Source organism: Mobula birostris, chromosome 9, assembly GCF_030028105.1.
Source record: "Mobula birostris isolate sMobBir1 chromosome 9, sMobBir1.hap1, whole genome shotgun sequence".
Classification (NCBI taxonomy): Eukaryota; Metazoa; Chordata; class Chondrichthyes; order Myliobatiformes; family Myliobatidae; genus Mobula; species Mobula birostris.
Genome location: NC_092378.1, coordinates 118,554,356 through 118,574,758, shown reverse-complemented (window position 1 = coordinate 118,574,758; position 20,403 = coordinate 118,554,356). Strand labels below are relative to the sequence as shown.

Sequence of the window (20,403 nt, the reverse complement as noted above, 5' to 3'; positions counted from 1 at the left end):
CTTTCCTGTGGTTTGTTTTCCTTTATATGGTTCCAGGCATTGTGAATTGGCTGCTGATGTGTAAATGGTGAATTATTTGAAGTAGAAATGGGGCAGTATTTATATAAACACCAGCAAAATAACTATCAGAATTGGATTTATTATCACTGGCATATGTCATGAAATTTGTTGTTTTGCGATAGCCATTCAGTACAATGCATAAAATATTGCCATAGATTATGAGAACAAATAAATATACAGAGAGAATTAAATAAGTAGTGCTCACAGAGCAAAAGTAGTGAGTTAATGTTCGTGGGTTCATTGTCCATTTAGAATTTGATGGCAGAGGGAAGGAAGCTGTTCCTAAAATGTTGAGTGAATGTCTTTGGGCTCCTGTACCTCCTCTCTGATGGTAGTAATGAGACAAGGTGGTCCTGGGTGCATGGGGGTCATTAATGATGGGTGCCACTTTTTTGAGGCATTGCCCTTTGAAGATGCCCTCGATGGTTTGGAGGCTACTGCATTTACATTCCTCTGCAGCTTTTCTGATCCAGTGCAGTGACCCCTCCATACCAGGAGGGTTTGCCACCAGTTAGAATGCTCTCCATGGTGCGTCTCTAGAAATTTGCGAGAGTCTTTGATGAGGAAATCTCATCAAAGTCCTAATGAAATATAGCCACTGGCATGCCTTCTTCCTAATTGCATCAGTATGTTGATCCCAGGGTATACCTTCTGAGATGTTAACTCTCATCAGTTTGAAATGGCTCACCGTTTCCACTGCTGACCACTTGGTTAGGACTGGTGTGTGTTCCTTGACTCTCCTTCCCAAAGTCCACAATCAGTTCCTTGGTCTTACTGAGTGCAAGGCTGATGTTGTGACACCACTCAACCAGCGCATCTTTCTCACTCCTGCATGCCTCCTCATCACCATATGAGATTCTGCAGGTAACGGTTGTGTCATCAGTGAATTTATAGATAGCATCTGTGCTGTGCTGTTCCTAGCCATATGGTCATGGATGTAAAGAGAGTAGAACAGTGGGCTAAACACACATCCTTGCAATGTGCTGGTGTTTGTCAGTGAGGAGATGATGTTGTTTCCAATCTGCTCTGATTCATGGTCTCCCAATGAGGAAGTCAAGGATCCAGTTACAGAGGGAGGAACAGAAGCTGAAGTTTTGAAGCTTAGTGATTAGTGCTGAGTGGATATGGTAAAGAAAGCACTGTTTACATCAGGGTGAATGCTGGATTGATGTAATAAGTTGATTGGCATTTGGCACCATGGAAACTTGATTAATGATGCAGTAGTTCCATAGAATCACTGCAATATGTAGCCTAGAGAGACTATTTTCAACCCATTATGTAACAGTCATTTAAAAACAATAATGGATGTGTATTCCTATTTTTAAGCACATGATTCTTAACCAAAAGGTTCAGTATGACAAATGCTCATGCAAATATGTTTTACACATGATGAAAATCTTCACTTCTGCTGCTCTTTCGGACAGTAGGTTACAATCCCCAGTCACTGGATTTCCACTTATTTACTCAAAGCATTATTGCTTTGCTAAAGGAATTAGGCCCTTACTATTCACCCCATTTGAGCCTCATAATATACCTCTAATTAAACCCGTCTAATTCTGCCCTAAAGAGGGGAAGACAATTTTCACTAATTTAAAAGAAACCTCCCAACCAGCCAACATACTTGCAAATGTGTGTCTCTGCCTGCTATCTTTCTAATAATGGAATGACCAGAACAGTCCACAAACTTTAACTATTACTATAGCTTTTATTTCATACACTAGCAGCATTGTATCTCGCAAATTATAGACTAAACAAAAAAAAAGTATTATGCTTCCCTCAACACACACAAAAAATGTTGGCGAACGCAGCAGTCCAGGCAGCATCTATAGGAAGAGGTACAGTCGATGTTTCGGGCTGAGACCCTTCAGTCCTGAGGAAGGGTCTCAGCCCGAAACGTCGACTGCACCTCTTCCTATAGATGCTGCCTGGCCTGCTGCGTTCACCAGCGTTTTTTTGTGTGTGTTGCTTCAATTTCCAGCATCTGCAGATTTCCTTGTATTATGCTTCCCTGCCTTGTGCTGCTCTAGTGGCTTCTTGATGATTCTTGAATCCTATCTTATTATATGTGGATCAACATTGTTTTCCCCCCTCAAATCCATAAATAAATACTTGGTTTTCTCCTGAATGTTTTTGCCTACCTGGCCAGTCTATTGGTACTGCAATCTACATCCTTCCTCACCACCTAGTTACCCTAATCCTAACATTACTCCCATTTAATTCACAAAGATTATCTCCACCCCCCCCATGACACATTAGAGGCAATTTGTCCCAGACAGTTAAACCACCAACCTGCACCCCATATTCAGAGAGAAGGGACAGACTCCATACAGATAGCACCCAAATTGAAGATTAAACCAATGTTACTGGAACAAAGAGGCAGCCCTATGGTGTTCTCTCAATTGCTTTGTAATATTCAAGTTTAACTGTGCCTTGTAGGGTCTCACACCAGTCTGAATTATCCTTTTGTAATGGCCCTGTAATTTATCTGGCATTCCTGTATTTGGTTGTTTTCTAACTCATCTGAAAATGTGTTGTGTAATCATAAATATGGCACTTTCATCGAATCAAAGCAGCACTACTGTGCCTCGTCAGTTATGTTATAGCATTTAATACCATAATATGCATAATTTGTCTACATTTACAAAATGACCAAATAAATTATTTCTATTCCCTTATGTCCTTGGCAATTTGTGTAACACAGAAATTGAAGTTTCGCTTTATTTTGATAGTCTACATGCTTATCCTAGATGCTTTTTCATCTTCTTTTCCATTGATGCTGCCTGATGTGCTGAGTTTCCCCAGTATTTTAGTGCTATCTTGGATTTCCAGTATCTACAGAGTCTCTTGAGTTCTTGCTTATATATATCTTTTGTCTCACCCAAACATTTCATTTTTAACCTTTTTTTACTTCAAGGGTCTTCTGTCTAATTTTAATTTTAATTCTAACTGCATAATTCTCTCAGACTTACTGCAATATTGTACCTCAGCATCAAAAAAAATCCATGAGTGTAAAATTAATTGTTTGAATTAATAGGGAACTGTTAAAACTCTGGTGATATTCCAGAAGTTTAACCAACATCATCCAAATTCACATCAGAATCAGGTTTATTAGTCAACATACATACCTGAATAAAAAACTGTGGATGAACCAGGAGATTCGGAGCCTGCTGAAAGCTGGATCTGTGGCATTCAAGTTTGGTGATCCAGGGCTATGCAAGAAGGCCAGTTACAACTTAGAGGGTTATCACAAGAGCAAAAGTACAACTTCAATTGACGTTAGAGGTGTAGTTGGATGTATGTCAACTCTGGTAGGGTTTGCAGGCCATTAGTTCCTACTAAGTGAAACCTAACATTATGAATAGCAGTGATTCTTCACTCCCAGATAGGCTAAACATCTTTTAAACACACTTTGAAAAGGAGAATAAAACTACAACTATGAGGATACCTGCAGCATCCGGTGACCCTGTGATCTGTTGAGAATCTTGCAAGCGGGTGAACCCTTACAAGGCAACAGGCCCCGATGGGGTACCTGGTAGGGCTCTGAAAACCTGTGTGAACCATCTGGTGGGTGTGTTCAAAGAGGTTTTCAATCTCTCACTGCCACAGTTGGAAGTTCCCACCTGCTTCAAAAGGGCAACAAATCATACCAGTGCCCAAGAAGAGCGGGGTAATTTGCATTAATGACTATCATCCTGTAGCACTCACATCTATGGTGATGAAGAGAGATTGGTTATGGCTAGAATTAACTCCTACCTGAGCAAGGACCTAGATCCACTGCAATTTGCTTATCGCAACAATAGGTCTACAACAGATGTGATCTCATTGGCTCTTCACGCGGCCTTAGATCACCTGGACAATACTAATACTTGTGTCAGGCTGCTGTTTATTGACTACAGCTCAGTATTTAACATAATCATTCCTACAGTCTGATCAAGAAATTCAAAAACCTGGGACTATATACCTACCTTTGCAACTGGATTCTTGACTTCCTCACCAGAAGACCTCCATCTGTGCAAATGGGAAATAACATTCCAACTCATTGATAATCAACACTGATGTACTTCTAGGATGTGTGCTTAGCCCACTGCTATACTCTGTCTACACCCATGGCTGTGAGGCTAGGCTCAGTTCAAATGCCATCTATACTTTTTTCTGATGGCAAAACTCTTGCTGGCAGAATTTCAGGTGGTTACGAGAAGGCGTACAGGAGCAAGGTAGATCAGCTGGTTGGGTGGTGTCACAGCAACAATCTTGCACTCAATGTCAGTAAGACCAAAGAGTTGATTGTGGACTTCAGAAAGGGTAAAATCCTAATCAAGGGATCAGAAGTGGAAAGGATGACCAGTTTCAAGTTCCTGACTGTCAACATCTCTGAGAGTCTATCCAGGGCCTAATATATTTATGTAGCTACAAAGAAGGCACAACAGCGGCTATATTTCATTCGAGTTTGAGGAGATTCGGTATGTCACCAAAGGAGCTTGCAAATTTCTACAGATGTACCTTGGGGAGCATTCTCACTGGTATGGGTGAGGGGTGGTGCCACTGCACAGGATCGAAATAAGCTGCAGAAAGTTGTAAGCTCAGTCAGCTCCAACATGGGCACTAACCTCCCCAGTGTCCAGGCATCTTCAAGGAGTGATGCCTCAAAATGCAGCATCCATCATGAAGGACCCTCCCCCCCCCCCCTCACCCAAGACATGCCCTCTTCTCATTGCTACCATCAGGGAGAAGGTACAGGAGCCTGAAAGCACACAACTCAATGATTCAGGAAAGTTTCTTCCCCTCAGCTATCAGATTTCTGAATGGGCTTTGAACTTCATTACTCTTTCTTTTTTTCTGCTACTTATTTAATTTAAAAATAAATATATATCAGTTTTTATTATGTACTGCTGCCACATACAAGTTTCACAATAAATGCCAGTGATAATAAATCTGATTCTGACAATGCTGGCATTTGTGCATATTTGGAATCCAAGCTCCAAATATTAACTCATTTAATAAAGTATGTGAGGCTGGGCTTTACAGTCAATATTTGCAAGAATAAGGTCTTCTAGAACACTGGCCATGCAACTCTGCAGTGTCTTCGGACAAAGTTTCACCACGCCACCCTAGGAAAGAGCACTTAAATATTAGGACACCGAACTCATGGTCCATAGATCCGACAATTACAGCAACATCTGAATGCACTGAAAAAGTTATGTCCAAAATAGAATCAATATGAAATCAGCAAATTTCTCCAAATAAGCTGGAAGGATAAGTATCAATTATTATACCTTGGCCTTCTCCCCACAAGCTCTGTCTTATCAGTGTTTATTTTAAATATACCCAATGACTTGGCCTGTACAGCGGCCTGTGACAATTACTTCTACAGATTAACCATGCTCTGGCTAAAGAAATTTATCCTTATCTCTTCTAAAGGGATGTTCTGAGACTGTGTCCCCTGATCTTAGACTCTCCCACTATTGGAAATATCCTCTTCATGTCCACTCTATCTAGGCCTTTCAAGGAAGCAAGGATGAGATAGGGCTTTAGACTGTTACTAGATGGCCAGGAAGGAGCTTAAGAATGGATTTAGGAAAGCTAGAAGGGGGCGTGAGAATGCTTTGGTGAATAGGATTAAGGGGAAAAACTCAAGGTGTTCTACACGTTCATAAAGAACAAAAGGATGACTAGGATAGAACTGATTAGAGATAAAAGAGGAATCATGTGCCTGGAGTTGAAAAAGGTAGGGGAGGTCATTAATGAATACTTTCGCTTCAATATTCATCAGTGAAAGGGCCCCTGATAATTGTGAGTACAGGGTAACAAAAAAAGGCTGATATGCTAGAATATGTTGATGTTAAGAAAGAGGACATGTGGGAGCTTTTGAAAAATATTAGGATTGATAAGTGCCCAGGGCCAGGCAGAATACTGTATACCCCGGGTTACTATGGGAAGAGATTGCAGCGCCTTTGGCAATGATTTTGGTGCACTTGTTGGCCACCCGAAGATTGGATGGTGGCAAGTGTTATTGCTTTGTTCAAAAAATGTAATAATCTCGGGATAATATAGACCAGTGAGTGTAATGTCAGTGATGGCAAAATTATTGGAGAGGATTCTTAGAGACAGGATTTACAAGCATCCAGAAAAGTATAGTCCAATTAGGGAAAGTCAGTGTGGCTTTGTGAGGGGCAGGTCATGGCTCACAAGTATAATTGAATTCTTTAAGGAAGTGACAGAACAAATTGATGTGATGTATATGGATTTCCGTAAGGTGTTTGACATGGTTCCCCATAGTCGGCTCATTCAGAACGTTAGGAGGCATAGGACCCAGGGAAACTTGGCTGAGTGGATTCAAATTTGTCTTGCCCAAGGGGAGCTTGTGGTAGTAGATAGAGCATATTCTGCCTGAAAGTCAACAATCTGAGGTGTTCCATGGGGACCTATTCTGGGACCCCTGCTCATTGTGATTTTTATAGTTGAACAGGATGGAGAAGTAGAAGGATGGGTTCGTAAATTTGCAAATGACATGAAGGTTGGTGGAGTTGTGGATAGTGTAGAAGGTTGTTATGGGTTACAACAGGACATTGATAGGATGAGAAGTAGCAGATAGGATTCAGTCTGGAAAAGTGTGAAATTATACACTTGGGATGGTCCAACTTGGAGGCAGAATATAAGGATAATGGCAGGATTCTAAGTAGCAGAGGGATCTTGGGGTCCACGTACATAGATCTCTCAAAGTATCTGCACAGGTTGGTAGTGTGGTTAAGAATGCATATGGTGGTTAACTTTCATTATTTGGGAGACTGAGTTGAAGGGCTGTGAGGTATTGTTGCAACTCGATAAATTTCTGATTGGACCAAAAACAAGAAAATCTGCAGATGCCGGAAAGTCCAAGCAACACACACAAAATACTGGAGGAACTCAGCAGGACAGGCAGCATCTATGGGGGAGAAAAGGTCCAGTCAACATTTCAGGCCGAGACCCTTTGGCAGGACTGGAGAAAAAAAATGAGTAGATTTAAAAGGTGGGGGAGGGGAAAGAAACACAAGATGATAGGTGAAACTGGGAGGGGGGTGGGGGGATGAAGTAAAGAGCTGAGAAGTTGGTGAAATAGATTACAGGGCTGAAGAAGGGAGAGTCCGATAAGAAGAGGACAGAAGGCCATGTAAGAAGGGAAAGGGGGTGGAGCTCCAGAGTGAAGCAATGGGCAGGCAAGGAGATAAGGTGAGAGAATGGGGGTGGGGGACATTACTAGATGTTCAAGAAATCGAAGTTCATTCATGCCATCAGGTTGGAAGTTACCCAGATGGAATATCAGATGTTCCTCCACCCTGAGTATGGCCTCATCATGACAGTAGAGGGGGACATAGATTGACATGTAATGTTAATGGGAAGTGGAATTAAAATGGGTGGCCACTGGGAGATCTCATTTCTTCTGGTGGACGGAGTGTAGGTGCTCAGTGAAGTGGTCTCCTAATCCTCATCAGGTCTCACTGATATACTGGAGGCCTCACTGGGAGCACTGGACACAGTATATGACCCCAACAGACTGTCGGGTGAAATATTGCCTTACCTGGAACGACTGTTTGGAGCCCTGAGTAGTAGTGAGGGAAGAGGTGTAGGGGCAAGTGTAGCACGTCTGCTTGCAAGGATAAGTGCCAGTAGGGAGGGTCAAATGGACAAGGGAGTTGTGCAGGGAGCGATCCCTGTGGAAACCAGAAAGTGGGGGGTGGAGTGGTGGGATCCCATTGGAGATGGCAGGTATTCTGGAGAATTACGTGCTTGATGTGGAGCCTGATGGGGTGATAGTTGAAGAGTTGCAGAGCAGCAGAGATCACAGTGATAGAAGGTTTCAATTTTTCAGTCTCCACCACATCTGCTTTCGGGATGAGGCTTTTCATTCCAGATTGAAGGAGATGTCCTCCTTTTTCAAAGAAGGGGGCTTCTCTTCCTCTACCATCACTACTGCCCTCAACCACATCTCTATTTCACGCACGTCTGCTCTTACCCCATACTCCTGCCATCCTACCAGGGATAGGGTTCCTCTTGTGCTCACCTACCAGCCCACCAGCACATAATTCTCCAGAACTTCTGCCATCTCCAATGGGATCCCACCACCGAGCACCTTTCCCTTTCTCCTCCCCCCCCCCCACTTTCTGCTTTCTGCAGGGATTACTCCTTACGAATCCTACACCTCCTCCCCTCACTACCATTCAGGGCCCCCAAACAGTCCTTCCAGGTGAAGTGACACTTCACCTGTGAGTCTACTGGGGTCATTTACTGTGTCCGGTGCTCCCGGTGTGGTCTCCTGTATGTTGGTGAGACTGAAGGTTGCCTTGGTTTTGAAGTGAAGATAGTAGTTGAATGTTTCATAATTTCATAATTGTCCTGTAAGTTGGATCCACAATTGAATAAGGCTTGTTGGAGGTGAGCTTGTATACTGCAGGTGAGGAAGATAAGAAATGTGTTGGAGCATTGACAGCCTTGCATGACGCTGTTCTGCATTGAGATTGGTTCTGTTGTGGACTCTGATTAAAATCACACTTTGCATGCAGTCATGTAGTTAATATGGGGCGGAGATGATTTTCTCAATTTCCATGGGAATATTACCATTTTACTATAGTTCTACTTTCAGACTTCTTTCTCAGATTAACACTGAATACATGATTAACCATGTATCATTTTTTTGTCAAATGCATGACACTGTACACTGCACCTGTTCTTTGCAACAATCCAGAATCTGAGATCTGAAACATGAATGAAATTGAGAATCCTCAGGATATCTTCTGCAACTTAAAATTTGTTGTCTATTTAATATTTCAATATTATGTGTAATATTGTAAATATATTGTTTGATTAAGCATTCTTTATGTAAATAATTACATGTTATATGTAAAAGTTCATGAATGGCATACATTATTATGCCACTACGACATAAGTGTGTGCCTCATTAAAGTGAAAAGTAAGTAGGCACATTATCCCTGGTTTCATGCTTTTTTAAATTAGTTTTATTGTTTTGGAGTTAGAAAATGTAACAGTGGTGATGAGTAAGTTTTAAAACAAACCAGAGATGACTACCTACCTGTTGAAGCCCAGTGAGGTGTTCAAGTAAAAAAAAAGTTCTGCATGTTTTTTTTTCCTTACAAGGGGGAAGAGAAAGAAAGTGAAGTTTTTTAAAAAAGCAGAAACGGATGAAATTCACAGGTTCATAAACATGAGTGCTGGGTGATAATAAAAGGGATAAAAAGCAGAAATGGCTGGCTACATGGGAAAGATAACTATTATGTATATTGAACAAATTGAACTGTATTATAAAGCAAATAAGATAGCCAAAGAAAAGCAAATACCAGTTTTGCTGAATTGATTAGGCATCCGTTAGTCTCATGAGACCATGGATTTGAGCCTTGGAATGTTTCCAGGGCACAGGCCTGGGCAAGGTTGTATGGAAGACCAGCAGTTGCCCATGCTGCAAGTCTCCCCTCTCTACACCACTGATGTTGTCCACGGGAAGGGCATTAGGACCCATACAGCTTGGCACCAGTGTCGTCGCAGAGCAATGTGTGGTTAAGTGCCTTGCTCAAGGACACACACGCTGCCTCAGCCAAGGCTCGAACTAGCGACCTTCAAATCACTAGACGAATGCCTTAACCACTTGGCCACGCTGAATATAATAGGCAGAAAAGCATACTGTTTGCTTAGAAGTTTGTCTGCTCCAACTAAACGAACTGAAGTGAGCTTTGCAAATATTGTGAATGTAATGTAGGAACAATCAGAACAAAACCATTGTTGATTGCAGGATGCTTTAGGATTCATAAGTGGAATCAAGAAGAAGGGGGGCCCCATTTCAGCTTGCATGGCTGAACTAAAGAAATAGTCTGAGCATTGTCAGTTCCGTGATGGACTAGGAGATCATTTCGTTTGTGGAATCTTACAAGAAAACATTCAAAAACGGCTCTAACTGAAGCACCACTCACATATAAAGGAGCAGTTGAAACTCCTGTATCAATGGCAACAGCAGCCAGACACGCAACTGAGTTGCAGTCAGAAATGAAAGTGAACGTGAACAAAATTGCAATGACTGAACAGAGACTTGCCTGGTTGAACGAATTGAGTTACCATTATGGCAGAGGCTCACATACACCAGACCAATGCTGGATTAAAGGCAAAATTTGAAGAAAACGTAATGAAGTAGGGCACCTGTAAAGAGTATATCAGACAGATAAAAAAATAAATCGACTGAACAGGGAATATACAAAGTAAAGTTCCAGTTTCAAAAAGAGTACTAACCTGCATGCTGTGCATGAAATATGTGATAATGATACGAGTGGCACAGGACTGAGTAGCCTTGAGCTCTACCATGTGAAAACTAACAACAGACAACCAATATGGTTTACATCAGTAGTGAACAGCAAATTAATTAAAATGGAATTGGACAGTGGCTTGACTGTTTCAGCATTCTACAAAATTACTTTCCCCAGCATTTCAAAGATACTGAAGTCTGCGAATATCCAACTAAGAACTTGTACTTGAGAAAAAATTAATCCTGCGGGAATGACATTCGTAACAGTGAAATACAACAACCAACAAGCCATATTGGGCTTGTATGTGGGGCCTTAATTGTCTGGGAATACTACAATTTGATTCAAGATCCACCACAATTTGCATGCTACATCCTCTGGAATAGAGTCAACTGAAAGTCATTTAAGAAAGGGACTGGATGATATCACAGCAGTGTTTAGGAATAGCACTGAAAAACTCAAATATTTCAAGGGTAAGAGTGTATTAAATGAAAATGCCACACCCAAGTTTTACAAAGCCTATCTGGTTCCTTATGCCATCTGTGATAAAGTATCCAGTGAGCTAGATCATATAGAGGCTGAAGGATTTCTTTCCATGTTTGAGTGGGGCCAATGGGATATGTGGTCTCAGTAGCCCAGAAGGATGGTTGTGTCAGAATCTCTGGTGATCTTAAGGTCACCATCAACCCAGGACTACAAGTAGATCAATACCCTCTGTCCTGTATATAGGATATATTTGGAAGCCTTTTTGTAGGGAAACACTCAAGCAAAGTGGACTTAGCTAAGGCCTACCTAAAGATGGATATGGAAGAAAAGTCCAAAGTGTTTCTCACCACAAACAGTCCCAAGGGACTTTATCATTGTATTGGGCTTATTTTTAGCAGAATGCACCTGCATTCTGCAGAAAGCTATGCAGCATATACAACGAGGCTGTCCAGGCAATCAGTGTTACCTGGATGACGTGGAACATCTCAAGAGAGTGTTGGAAATATTATAAGATTATGGGGTCAAAGCACGATGCAACGAGAGGGAATTCTTTAAATCAAGCATCGCTTACTGTGATCACACTATTAACACTTAAGAATTTAAATGTGTGCTGAGAAAGAACTGTGTGTGCTATCACAATTGTGATTTTTTGTAGGATTTATCAATTACTATAATAGGTTTCCACCAAACCTGGCTACTGTGCTGCACCCCTGGAACCCATTACTGCAGATCGGAAAGAAATGGCAATGGACAGAGCAGTGTAAGGCGGCTTTCCAAAACACAAAGGAAATGGTGTCATCAGACTCTGTACTCATACTTCATGATGCACAACATCTAATGATCCTTGCCTGTAATGCCTTGCCTTATGGTATAGGTGCAGTCATGTCATATATTGTGAGTGATGAAAGTGAAAGCCCATAGCTTTTGTATCACATTCCCTTACCACTGCAGAGAGTAAACATGCACAGATTGACAGAGACCTTCAGTCTAGTTTGGAGTGTAAAACCAGTACTTGTTTGGAAGAGAGTTTACCCTCATTGCTGATCACCATCATCTAATACGGTATCCGTTTTCAATCCACAGGAGGGTGTTCCACTAACAACAGCAAGACAAATGCAGAGATGGACTCTGTTTCTTGGAGGACACAATTACAAGATCAAATTCAGGAGAGAATGACTAATCACGGGAATGTTGATAGATTGTCCAGTTTGCCCTTAGGAAAGGAAGTACCTGAAACTTTTACAAAAGATGAGACTCCCCTTGACATATTCTCCCTGATACAAATCGGAAGTCTCCCTATTACGACAAAGAGGATCCAGAGGAAAACCAGAAAAGATCCCACTCTGCTCAAGTCTTCAAGTCCACATTCACACCCAAAATAGTTGGGAAGTGCAACATAAATCCCAGTTCCCCCATTTTTACTAGCGGTAGGATGAATTTACCCTTGACACAAGTTTACCGCATGTGAGGATTGAGAGTCGCTGTACCATCCAAGCTGAGAGCTAAAGCATTGGAGAAGCTAAGCATAGTCAAAATGGAACTGTTGGCTTGAGTTTTTGTCTGGTGGCCTGGGGTAGATCAGCAGATTGAGCAGCTTGCTATGCACTGTATGGGACACCAACACGTCCAGAAGATGCTCCTCTCATCCCTGGGATGGTCTGCATTTCCTTGGCAGAGGATTCGGATGGATTTTGCCAGACCATTTATGGGCACTAATTCTTAATAGCAGTGGATGCAGTTACAAAGTGGTCAGAAGTGTTCCCAATAGCCTCAACTACAGCCTCGCGCTCTCTTGATGTGTTGATAAGCCTCTTCTCAAGCTCTGGTGTTGCAGAACACTTAGTCAGTGACAGTGAACCACAGTTTGTTGCGGAATAGTTTCAGTCATTCCTGAAAATGAATGGAGTAAGACGTATTACATCTGCACCATAGTACTCAGTGATAAATGGCTTGGCGGATATATTTGTCCAGAGTCTAAAGAATGCACTGTTAGCAATGTCAACAGAATACACTACATCAATACTGATTCAGAAGCTTGCCAATTTCCTCGTTGCATATCGCAATGCAGCACACTCTGCAACCAAGAACTCATCAGCTGTGCTCTTCCTGTGTCATCCCTTGCACTCACCCTTAAATTTTCTCAAACCCAATCCCAGAAGGAGTTTGCAGGACAAACAGCTGAGACAAATTGAAGGCTGCTCAAACAAAGACGTTCTATGTTTCACTCCTAAGCAAACAGCCCTGGCAAAGGACTACAGAGGTAATCAAACGTGGCTACTTGGAAAGATTAAAGACAGAACTGGACCACTCTCCTACACAGTGGAGATTGTGTTTGATGTCATTGGCACATGATAAATCAAACACTTGAGGACAGCAGAGTCGATTGTTGGAGAAGAAAGATATCTAGAGCTGTCAGAACCACTTCCCGCAGTCCCAAAATCCTCTGGGGCCCCAGAACATGAGATTGTTTCACAGCTAAAGGTCTCCCCTACCAAGCAAAGTGACCCCACCTTGTCAGGAAAGATGTTATCCCACAAGATAAGAAATCCTCCACAGTGACTAAATCTTAAAACATAAAAGGGACAGTTTAAAATTTACTATGCTATAGATATAGGCTGGTTAGTCTGACATCAGTGGTTGGGAAGATGTTGGAGTTAATTTTTTAAGGATGTGGTTTCAGGATACTTGGAGGCACATGATAAAATAGGCTAAAGTCAGCATGGTTTCCTATAGAGAAAAATCTTGCTTGACAATTCTGTTCAAATTCTTTGCAGGATAGACAAAGGAGATTTGATGGATGTTGTGCACTTGGATTTTCAGAAGGCCTTTGACAAGGTGCCACACATGAGGCTGCTTAACAAATTAAGAGCCCATGGTATTACAGGAGAGATACTAACATAGATAGAGTATTGGCTGATTAGTAGGAGACAAAGAGTAGGAATAAAGGGAGTCTTTTCTGATTTGCTGCTGGTGACTAGAGGTGTTCCATAGGGGTCAGTGTTGGAACTGTTTCTTTTTACATTATATATCGTTGATTTAGATGACTGATGGCTTGGTGGCCTCATTTGTGGATGATACAAAGATAGGTGGAGGGCCAGGTAATGTTGATGCAGCAGGGGGTCTGTAGAAGGGCTTAGATTAGGAAACTGGGCAAGGAAGTGGCAGATGGAATACAATGTCAGGAAGTGTATGGCCATACACTTTGTCAGAAGAAATAAAAGCATAGATTCAAAAATTGAAAAATCCGAGGTGCAGAAGAACTTGTGAGTCATCATACAGGATTCCCTAAAGGTTAATTTGCAGGTTAAATCAGTGGTGAGGAAGGCAAGTGCAATGTTTGCATTCATTTCAAGAATATTAGAATATAAAAGGAAGAATGTAATGTTGAGGCTTTACAAGGAACTGGTGAATCCTCACTTGGAGTATTGTGAGCAGTTTTGGCCCCTTTATCTTTAAAAGGATGTGCTGACATTGGAGAGGGTTCAGAGGAGATTCCAGAAGATTATTCCAGGATTATCATATGAAGAATGTTTGATGCTCTGGGCCTGTACTCACTGGAATTCAGAAGAATGAGAGGACTCTCATTGTAACCTATCGAATGGTCAAATGCCTTGATAGAGTGGATGTGGAGCGCATTCTGGGAATTACCTGACATGAGCGGGTGCCTCACAGTGAAATACCTGTAAAGACCAATCACAGGAGTATTGAAGCCATGATCACCCAGCTGCAGCGGCTGGGGCATGTGATAAGGATGCCCCCATGTTAGCTACCCCATAGAGTGTTATATGGCCAGCTACATCATGGTCGACGCTCAGCTGGAGGGCCGAAGAAGCGCTATAAGGCTCAGATGAAGAATGCTTTAAGGAAGTGCAAGATTAGACCCAAGGACGTGGAGGATGTTGCTGCTGACCGTACCACTTGGTGACAGTTGTGTAGGGACAGGGTTCATATTCTAGAGATGGAAAGAACAACCAGAAGAGAGCCAGGAGAAATTCAGCCATGCCTGCCACCACTACCACATATAAATGTTCCACCTGCAATAGAGCTTGTGGGTCCAGGATAGGTCTGTATAGTCATCAAAGTTCTCACCGTTAAAGGAATGTGGACAACCGAAGAATATAGAGATCGATATATATATAATGTGTGTGTGTGTGTGTGTGTGTGTGTTTATGTATGTATACACAGTGGCATGCAAAAGTTTGGGCATCCCTGGTCAAAATTTCTGTTACTGTGAATAGTTAAGTGAATAGAAGATGAACTGATCTCCAAAAGTCATAAAGTTAAAGATGAAACATTCTTTTCAACATTTTAAACAAGATTAGTGTATTATTTTTGTTTTGTACAATTTTAGAGTGTGGGGGGGAAAAGGAAAGGAACACCATGCAGAAGTTTGGGCACCCCAAGAGATTTGAGCTCTCAGGTAACTTTTACCAAGGTCTCAGACCTTAATTAGCTTGTTAGGGCTATGGCGTGTTCACAGTCATCTTTAAGAAAGGCCAGGTGATGCAAATTTCAAAGCATTATAAATACCCTGACTCCTCAAACCTTGTCCCAACAATCAGCAGCTATAGGCTCCTCTAAGCAGCTGCCTAGCACTCTGAAAATTAAAATAAATGATGCCCACAAAGCAGGAGAAGTCTATAAGAAGATAGCAAAGCGTTTTCAGGTAGCCATTTCCTCAGTTCGTAATGTAATTAAGAAATGGCAGTTAACAGGAACGGTGGAGGTCAAGTTGAGGTCTGGAAGACCAAGAAAAATTTCCAAGAGAACTGCTCATAGAATTGCTAGAAAGGCAAATCAAGACCCCCGTTTGACTGCAAAAGACCTTCAGGAAGATTTAGCAGACTCTGGAGTGGTGGTGCACTGTTCTACTGTGCAGCGACACCTGCACAAATATGACCTTCATGGAAGAGTCATCAGAAGAAAACCTTTCCTGCGTCCTCACCACAAAATTCAGTGTCAGGAGTTCGCAAAGGAACACCTAAACAAGCCTGATGCATTTTGGAAACAAGTCCTGTGGACTGAAGAAGTTAAAATAGAACTTTTTGGCTGCAATGAGCAAAGGTATGTTTGGAGAAAAAAGGGTGCAGAATTTCATGAAAAGAACCCCTCTCCAACTGTTAAGCACGGGGGTGGATCGATCATGCTTTGGGCTTGTGTTGCAGCCAGTAGCACGGGGAACATTTCACTGGTAGAGGGAAGAATGAATTCAATTAAATACCAGCAAATTCTGGAAGCAAACATCACACCGTCTGTAAAAAAAAAAGGCTGAAGATGAAAAGAGGATGGCTTCTACAACAGGATAATGATCCTAAGCACACCTCAAAATCCACAATGGACTACCTCAAGAGGTGCAAGCTGAAGGTTTTGCCATGGCCCTCACAGTCCCCCGACCTAAACATCCTCGAGGATCTGTGGATAGACCTCAAAAGAACAGTGCATGCAAGACAGCCCAAGAATCTCACAGAACTAGAAGCCTTTTGCAAGGAAGAATGGGAGAAAATCCCCCAAACAAGAATTCAAAGACTCTTAACTGGCTACAAAAAGCGTTCACAAGCTGTGATACTAGCCAAAGGGGGTGTTACTAAGTACTGACCATGCAGGGTGCCCACACTTTTGCTTTGGACCCTTTTCCTTTTTTGTTATTTTGAAACTGTAAGATGGAAATAAAAAAGTAATCTTGCTTAAAATATTCAAGAAATGTGTCATCTTTAACTTTATACCTTTTGGAAATCAGGTCATCTTTTACTTGCTTAGCTATTCACAGTAACAGAAAATTTGACCAGGGATGCCCAAACTTTTACATGCCACCGTACATATGCAAGGGGTGATTGATAAGTTTGTAGCCTAAGGTGGAAGGAGTCAATTTTTGAAAAGGTAACACATTTATTTTTCAACATAGTCCCCTCCTACATTTACACACTTAGTCCAGCAGTTGTGGAACATACGGATCTTGGACCTCCAGAAAAGTTCCCACAGCAGGGGTGATTGATATATTTGTGGCCTAACGTAGAAGGAGATGGGTTATACAGCTCTCGTTACATGCACATGCAGTTCAACTCTTTGAGTGATTATGCAGAAAGTTTGAGGTTAATAACTCATCAGTTAATAACTCATCAGGGATGATTGATAAGTTTGTGGCCTAAGGTAGAAGGGGATGAGTTATTAACCAAACTTTCTGCATAATCACTCAAAGCATTGAACTGCATGTGCATATAAGGAGAGCTGTATAACTCATCTCCTTCTATGTTAGGCCACGAACTTATCAATTACCCCTGCTGTGGCACTTTCTTGAAGTCCAAGATCCGGATGCTCTATGACTGCTGGACTAAGTGTGTAAATGTAGGAGGGGACTATTTGAAAAATAAATGTGCTAGGTTTTCAAAAATTGACTCCTTCTACCTTAGGCCACGAACTTATTAATCACCGTGTGTGTGTGTATGAATGTGTGTGTGTGTATATATATATACATTCTATATTGGGTTGGAGTTTCTAGCTAATTAGTGTGGGGTCTTGTGTTTTGAACATTTCAGTAATATTTGAGTAATATTAGAAATATATTATTTGATTAAGCACCCTTTGCTTCACTAATTAATTCCGGTTATATGTAAAAGTAAGTGAATGCCATTACATCATAAGTGTGCGCCTTGCTCAAGTAAGAACAAAGTTGACATGTTATCCTCAGCTCCAAGTATTTCTTTTGAATAGTTTTATGTTTTTGAGTTCTAAAAGGTAACTCTTTCAATCTTAATTTTGGAGAAGTTCTAATGAAAGTTAATCACTGTGAAACATAAACTGTTTCCTTCAGCGCCTATATTGTTTGGCCTGCTATTTCAGCTCATTTCAAGTTGTGTTGGAGTTCAGCATCGGGCTTTAATTACACCTTTAAAATTTTTATGAAATTGGAACACAATTGCAGTAGAAATTGGTCCTTTATGTTATAACATTTTCTCATTGGATTGGAGGCATACTATTTGTTTTCTGTCCTCATTTTCCATAATGGCTTTTGAGTCAACTATATGGTGGTAAATGTTGTTGCGTGTTGATCTGACTGGTATGGAGATAGATGTAGTAATAATACTAGACAACAAAGATTTTGCTTCCTGAATACCTTTCGGTGTAGCTAATTGATTTTGGGCTGCCGATCACAAAAATCATCTTGAAATTTCCTTATTACGCACCACTTTAAAAAAATCATATATTTCTTAATTCGATTCATAATTCAAGTCAGAATAACTGATGCCAAAATGAAGAAAGGCATTTTTGATGGTCTACAAATCAAACAGGTCATCAATGACAGGTATTTTGAAGAACTTTTAGTGGGACCAGAGAAAATCACATGGAAGGCATTCAAGAATGTTGTGGAATTTTTTTTTGGCAACTAGAGCATTTGCTATGTGCAGCTGTTTGATAACATGTTTCAAGTATACAAAACCATGAATTGCAACATGTCACTAAAGATTCATTTCCAGCATTCCCATTTATAGTTCTTCCCTGCAAATCTTGGCACTATCAGATATGAACATGGTGAAAGGTTTCACCAGGACATTATGGTCATGGAGAAACAGTATCAGAGCAACTGGAATTCATCATTGCAGGCACTTATTGTTGGACACTTAAATGAGAAGCCTCAGACACTGAGTACAAATGAAAATCACCAAAGAAGCATTTGTAGCTTAGTTGAACTATTGCAAAGTGTCACAGTTATGAAATTAAATGCATTATTTCAATAAAAGTTAATTTCTTGTTTCTCCAAATTCCTATGTGATACCAATTAGTCTGAAATTATATTTGTGTTCAGCTTCAAGCAGTCTATCATAAACAAAAAAAATTCTGAGGAAGCAACAATTTTGACAAAATTTATTGTCTAGTGCAACTAGCAGGCATTCCTGAGACAACTGGGTTTTAATGATATTCTGGTAATTATTAGAATCCAACTGATTTATCAATGGCTGGTGGTTATTATTACCGTTATTTCTATCACTGGGGCCTACATGCAGCAACATTCCTCACCATAAAGTTGACTCAAAGGCCCTCGAGGAAAATGAATAAATGCATAATTGCTATCTTCCCTATTGAAACTTGGTAGGAATTTTACAACACATTTAAACGCACTAAAGTTCGGAACCAATTTTCTAATTGCTTCCATTTCTTTCCTGGCATTAACATGTATGATGCAGGTCAAACCAATACCTGATCTTCGAGTGGTGGCTGTTCTTGAACAGTTTGCAATCGTTAATTACAGTTTCATATCTGAATTAGTCTTGCTCCGAGTGCAAACATTAAACTCCCTTGAGCTCTTTTACACAACAGCCTGGCTGCTTGGCCCGGAACTATTCGCAGCAACAATTGCCTTCCAGCCGGATAAGGTAGGAAGGGGAGGGAAGCAATGATAGTGGTGCGCGGCATCTCTTGTCCTGATTTTGAGGACCGCTGACGTTTTGGGGGCTGCGATGTTCAGTTCGTCGGCCGAGAATCTGCTCATACAGGCCAGGTAATGGGCCAAGGCATCCGGTGTTGCTCAGATATTGATGGTGCACACGCACGCGTAGCTCCTATTTGCATTTCTGTCGTACCTTTACCAACTTTAAATGCTCCAAAGTGTCTAATAGTCAACGAAATTCATTGCGGAACCACTTTGGTTACCAGGAAGGTTTGTTTTTAGACGTTTCACACTGATTTGTTTCAAACCAAAGGAATATAAATATGGCACTTTCGTGTATATCGGATATTCGTGATTTAAGTTTTTTTTAACGATGCAAGTTAGGGAACAATTTATCTAACTTGTAAAGAACAAATAATTTAGATAATCGCCACAACCAATGCAACTTCGCTTATCATTTTTTAAAATGGTAAACTGTAAGAAAGTGCTATTAGCTTACGCAAATCCTGCTTCCATGATAATTCTTCCGTTTTATCTTTGCTTAACATTTTACAGAAGCCAATACGGATACAGAGAAAAATTCTTGTGTGTCTAAGGGCCTTAATTTACAACGGTTAATACAACGGCAGAAATGATATTGAAGAAAGTGCATTGTAATTTGACTTCTGTCATTGAAGGGCTATTGATATAATGGGCGATTTTTTTTGTGTGAAGGAGGAATAGAGCTGCCTGGTTTGTTTACAAGTTAAACATATACGATAACAAATAATACAAAGTGATCATGTGAGAGTATGTAAAATGTTCATACTGAAGTCCTGTATTTTAGTCATGTTGAGGTATGTTAATGGGTGTGTTAGTCCATTTGAAGTAAATGAATTGTTTCTGTTAAACTATTAAACCAAATCTATTAAAGTAGTAAATTCTTATACACTGTTGTCACGTAATACGATTTTCAAACTGTTCTGTGTATCTCTGGAACTCCATATGACCTGTTGCAGATCAGAAATATTTATATATATCCAGAAACACCTAAAAGGGCATTGCTATGGCTGCAAGATATTTAAATAAGGAAAAAGATGTTTTGGAACACTGGATGAAAAAGAGTAAAAACACAAACTTAGTAAATTATGCCTTGGAGGAACTAATTCAAGAACACTGGGAGGCTGGAGAATGAATTGCAGCAGCACTGGTTGA

General features: G+C 40.9%; 1 protein-coding gene and 1 long non-coding RNA gene across 3 annotated transcripts in view; one reads left to right on the top strand and one right to left on the bottom strand.

The window, feature by feature from the left end:
- Positions 1 to 3,210: 3,210 nt before the first annotated feature.
- On the bottom strand, positions 3,211 to 19,094 carry LOC140203455 (uncharacterized). The gene is made up of 3 exons (XR_011887370.1): positions 19,020 to 19,094; positions 4,026 to 4,068; positions 3,211 to 3,269 (listed from the first exon to the last, which is right to left on the bottom strand). It is a non-coding gene; the product is annotated as an uncharacterized lncRNA (long non-coding RNA).
- A 158-nt stretch (positions 19,095 to 19,252) lies between these two features.
- Positions 19,253 to 20,403, top strand: part of ap5z1 (adaptor related protein complex 5 subunit zeta 1) — a 53,967-nt gene continuing 52,816 nt past the window's right edge. For both annotated transcript variants that reach the window (XM_072268696.1, XM_072268695.1), the window contains exon 1: positions 19,253 to 19,320. In XM_072268696.1, coding sequence (XP_072124797.1) covers positions 19,280 to 19,320 — 41 coding nt within the window. In that variant the 5' untranslated portion in view covers positions 19,253 to 19,279. The remainder of the gene's footprint in view (positions 19,321 to 20,403) is intronic.